Source organism: Chelmon rostratus, chromosome 10 (genome assembly GCF_017976325.1).
Source record: "Chelmon rostratus isolate fCheRos1 chromosome 10, fCheRos1.pri, whole genome shotgun sequence".
Taxonomy (NCBI): Eukaryota; Metazoa; Chordata; class Actinopteri; order Chaetodontiformes; family Chaetodontidae; genus Chelmon; species Chelmon rostratus.
Genome location: NC_055667.1, coordinates 19,633,987 through 19,638,921, shown reverse-complemented (window position 1 = coordinate 19,638,921; position 4,935 = coordinate 19,633,987). Strand labels below are relative to the sequence as shown.

The 4,935-nt window shown below is 44.9% G+C and overlaps 1 protein-coding gene across 2 annotated transcripts in view; it reads right to left on the bottom strand.

Moving 5' to 3' along the window:
• The window catches only part of bmp7b (bone morphogenetic protein 7b), a 42,873-nt gene that overhangs the window by 16,502 nt on the left and 21,436 nt on the right, over positions 1-4,935 (bottom strand). The window contains exons 5-7 of one of the 2 annotated variants that reach the window (XR_006007174.1): positions 4,367-4,443; positions 2,892-3,002; positions 2,173-2,586 (exon numbers count right to left, since the gene is read on the bottom strand). Coding sequence is in view for 1 of the 2 variants with exons in the window: in XM_041946581.1 (XP_041802515.1) it covers positions 2,437-2,586; positions 2,892-3,002; positions 4,367-4,443 (338 nt within the window). In the remaining variant the exon portion in view is untranslated. Of the gene's footprint in view, positions 1-1,608; positions 2,587-2,891; positions 3,003-4,366; positions 4,444-4,935 lie in introns of those variants that run through there. The other variant, XM_041946581.1, reaches the window with a different exon arrangement.

The window sequence follows — 4,935 nt, the reverse complement described above, 5'->3', positions numbered from 1 at the left end:
TTCTTAATTGGAAAATTCCTTTTCCATTTACCCCCACAGGTATCAGCATGTGGGCAACAGCACCGGTGTGCATTAATCACACAGCCCAGAGTGAGGCATGCAGAATCACACACACACACACACACACACACATGCAGATATGCTGCTAACACTCATAACGAAACGTCCATGTGAAAATGAAAGCGTGGGTGGAGAGGATTTTTTTTTCTTTTCTCATCGACTCCCCCGCCTCCGTGCAGGGTTTTATGATGCTCACTGAAGAAGTGGCCATTTCTCCACATCAGGTAATGATACTGAGCGGGTGGACAACAAAAATCCAAAGTCCAGACTGATAAGAAACAGTGACATAAGCATGTGCAGGCAAACACGCTGCACGCTCGCTTTTCCCCAGCAGAGGGCAGTGTTAATGTGTGAATCCGCGTCACCGCCAGTTCCCACACAAAGTGACCCGTTTGTTAGGCCAATTTGTGCTATTGTTAGAGGAGCTGCTCAATTAGAGAACAACTGGTTTGTTAGTCTCTGGTACTGCTTACTGGTGAGGCTGCAGGGCTCTGTGCAGCTATACTATCAAACACTATGCCGAAAGCCTGCCTAATAACGTCTTATAACAGCTTGCAGGTGGTGTTGGGTAGTGTTAACTGCACCAGGGAAGCAGAAGTCCCTGATAAAACCCAGGCAAGCAGACTTGCAATAAACACTTAAAGAAATGCATTGCTTTTAATTGTTGACGCGCAGTCAGAGAGGTGTTGATTTATTCTAATTTTAAAGGCTATGCGCAATTCCTTGCAGTATGCTGTCTTCTTGCTCCTCTTTGCACGAGTAAATCAAGTGAGAAAAATATTTGAATATTAGATAATAGTAGAAATGTCTCTCAGTATGTCAAATCCAATCTAAAACCACAAGCAGCCTTAAATAATGACTGTAGAATTTAACTGTCAGCTCTCGTATGCGGTGACACCGATTAAAAATAGCAAAGATGAATGGATAGCTGGTTCAGGGCTGCAGTTCTGAGCTCCTCCAAAGCTCCAATCCATGTGCAGTATGCAACTCTCACCATAATGTCAAATACATACAGCACATCTCACGTAAACACAATGTGCTTTACATTAAAGTGCATTTGCAGACACGCACCCACTCAAAGGCAGAAAAAAAACCCACATCCACCCCACAAACATGAACCACAGGCGCGCGCACACACACACGCGTGAACTCATCACGAGCCTGAGAAAACAGTTTTCAGTTTGCTTTTGAACGTGGAAACACTTCTCAGACAGATCTCAGGTCAGCGGGTGTGGGATGCAGCTACAATCCCAGCAAATATTAGTGTGGGAACGCGTACCGACACCGGCATGTGTCTCCCACCAGCTCGCCAGTTGACTCCTGCCCTTCATCCAGACTAAACAGCGCACGTCAAGGTGATTTTGTTGCTTTTCTCCCAGTTTATTGTTGTACCAGTTCAGCAGTAAAACATGGTTGAGACATCGGAGCACACTGTGGAACATCTTATGCAGCTCTCAATAAATAGACCTTTTAAATATGACAGATTGTATTACAGCAGAGGAATGTAAAAAAAAAAAAACCTGAAAATGTCTAGCACACCGAACAAGATGCAAAACAAAGCCCCTCCCCAAACCCACTCCACCCCCCAACCCGACAGTTCAGCTGATTGTCGCTATAAAAATGTGCGTCAGGTGTGTGTAACAGCTTCCACTGGTGAAATGTGTGTGTTCCTGCAGATCCGGGCTGTCATAGATTGCCTCCCACCATCAGTGTGTAGCGTCCGTGCGCACGTGAGGCGCGGAGAGGGCTCGAGTTTGAACTCGGCGCTCTCCGTCAGGTTCGTTTGCGTTCCCTCAGAGTTCGTGTGTGTCGAGGAGAACGGGCAGCATCACATACAGGAGAAAACACAAAACCCACGTGACATTCCAGGAAATAAATACACTTCTTGTTCTGTTTGAAAACAACTATTTACACAGCATTGTACATGGAAGAAATTCAGAACATCCATCCAGGTCTCTCAGTCATAAAAATATACATATGCATAGAAATCTACAGTAAGAGAATGAACTACAATAACAGTTACTGAAAGAAACAAAAGATTGTTGACTGTGAATGAATATACAGTACAATCACTGCTTTTAATGTCTTGTATACACAGTAGGAAGCACAAACGTGTGTGTGTGTGTGTGTGTGTGTGTGTGTGTGTGTGTGGCCGAGGGTCTGAACTCGATTGAAATTCCTGCTCGGCCGCTCGCCACCGTGTCTACGTTTGGACAGCCTCGAAAACATGACGGTGCTCCACACTTGGAACTCGGCTTCCTCATCCTCAATGCTTTCAACAGCAAGGAGAAGCCCTCTCTACTCACGTGTGTGTGTGTGTGTGTGTGTGTGTGTGCATACTGCATGTGTGTGTCTCTCTGTGAAGATGCTGACAGTCTAGTGGCAGCCACAAGCTCTGACCACCATGTTGCGGTATTTCTTGAGGATGACGTTGGAGCTGTCATCAAAGTAGAGCACTGAAATGGCGTGGAGCTGTGTGGGGGCACAACAAGGCTTAGGAACCGTCTCCGGGTTAATAAAATGAACCTGGGGAGAGCAGGGGGCGGGGAAGGAGGGATTCAAACGTTAAATTCATCATTACAGCATGAATGGATACTGACAAACGGTTGTAACGCACAGGATCATACACTGGAAAAGTACTGTGGTGGGAAAAGAATTCTTAAAAATGTTGGCTTTGCCTGACAGTTTACTCTAAAATACAATCTGCAAGCATTTTGGATCATTAAATCCACCAGTTGCAACAGCGGCTGCATTGTCTTGACAGATGATGAGATAATTAGACTCTTAACATGACTGCTGGGTTTTTGTTCACTGCTTTCATGGTTACTCACAAGGGTTTGCACAATGGCATGGTTTGTGGCGTTCATGTAGGAGTTCAGCGGGAAGGCACACTCCCCCTCGCAATAGTACGCTGCATATCCCTCTGGAGCGATGATCCAGTCCTGAGAGTGGGGAGGGAGACGGAGAGAAATTTAGGTTTGGAGAGCTGGTACAGTGTGATGGAAATCCAGGGAGAAAGTGTGAGAGTGTGTGCATCAGTATCGGCGCACTGGAGGGGGATCCGGCCCACATGTGGCTGCGTATGTGTCGATGTGGATTGGATTTGTGTGAACTTTGGCGATATGTTAGCTCCTGTTAGCAGCACTTGAGCCAGATTTGGGCCAGTGGCGGGCCATGGAAGCATACATTTGGTTGTAGTACTGAGGGGACGCAGTGAGGTTCCTCTTTCTCAGGGGTTTTTAAACACTGACACTGCGGGCCGAATTAGCTATTAGCAGATCCAGCATGCACCTGCCCTTTTCCCCCTGCACCCTCACCTCACTTGCTATCACTGCCTACATGTGAAAGCTACTTCCTGCATTTATAGTGAATCATTTATTATGATGAAATCATGTTTTCTGTAATGTCACAGTCTATCAGACCTTTAGAAGAAATGCTATGCAACGTCTCAATAATGCACTAATCATTTTACTTCCCTGATAAGGACCTGATACCCGTGATAACAGATAATGTTGTATTGGCATCTTTACTAAAAATGGCACTGTGCTATTACTCTAATGTCTTTTAGGAGGACATTATGATTGCACATTGTCCGCTATTAATCAAAATATACATTTACAGCTGCAAATAACAATATTTTCATTATCGATTAATCTGCTCAGCATTTCCTCCATTAATCAATTTAGCGTTCGGTCGGTAAAATGTCAGAAAATAGTGAAAATTAGACCAAGTTTAAATATTAAATAGCTTGTTTTGCTTGACCAATAGTGCAAAACCCAAATTCATTCAACCAACAAAATGTGAAGCTGGAACTATTGGCATTTTTAAGTGAAAAGCACAATTCAAAATTGTTCCAAATTAAATTCCTGTCGATAGACTAATAGATTAATTAGCTGACTTACTTTTATTTAATTGTGTTGGTTTGAAAAAAACATAATATGCAGGGGAGTTTCAGCCCTGAGCAGCGTCTGCAGGTCTCTTTCTTATAGCCCTGATCATGCTCACCAGAGGGTCAGGACAGCTTGAAAGGCAGAGAATCTTAAACGTATTGCTAAAGTGTGCGTCTAGTGTGGCAGCTGGACAGTAAGAGGACGCAGTTCAGAGAGATTTAAGCGAGCACATCGAGCTGAAGCTGTGCAAGTGTGGTGGACTCTCCGTGGAAATTACACCCTTGGGCTCAAGTATTACGTGGGCTGATTCTAGTGTGTCATTTATCAGGATTCTGAGCAGCAACCGGGAGTGCCTGAGTTAGGCTTCTGTCGGGCCAAGCGCTCCTGGCTACCTGGGAGAGAAATGCTTTCCGTACCTGCCACCCCAAGTCTCTGAAACTGACGTAGAGCTCATGCTTCTTACACGCCTGCTTCTGATCAGTGCTGCTGTTTTCTGAGGAGGAGGACAGACAGACAGAGAAAGACAAAAAGAGATTATACTCCAATACATGCGCTATTATCCCATTCAGCTACAAGAGTAACTATTTACCGTGGGCAGGCCCCAATTAGGCCGAGATGATAAAGAACAGACCAAAACACAGCCAGCATCCTCATACAAAACATTAACTTTTAAACAATGGCTGAAGGAAATCACCTCCAGATACAGCAGCAGTTTGGTAATTGTTTCAAATGAATGGGCCACCCTGCTTAGAGGTCACTCTGCTGGGCTTTGAGTTTCCACTGGATGAAACAGATGTGCACACAGTGCAGGCTCGCCCCTCTTTATTTATTCTCTCCTTTCTCTTCGCTCATTTCGACATTTCTTTTCCTCTTCACCCCTTCTGTGTGCGAAAACGAAAAAAAGAATTGTCTGTTTTCTATCGAATGGCATCTCTCTCCCGCTCTTCTTCTGGTGACCTCTGGGGCTCTGTGGTACATTAGTTCC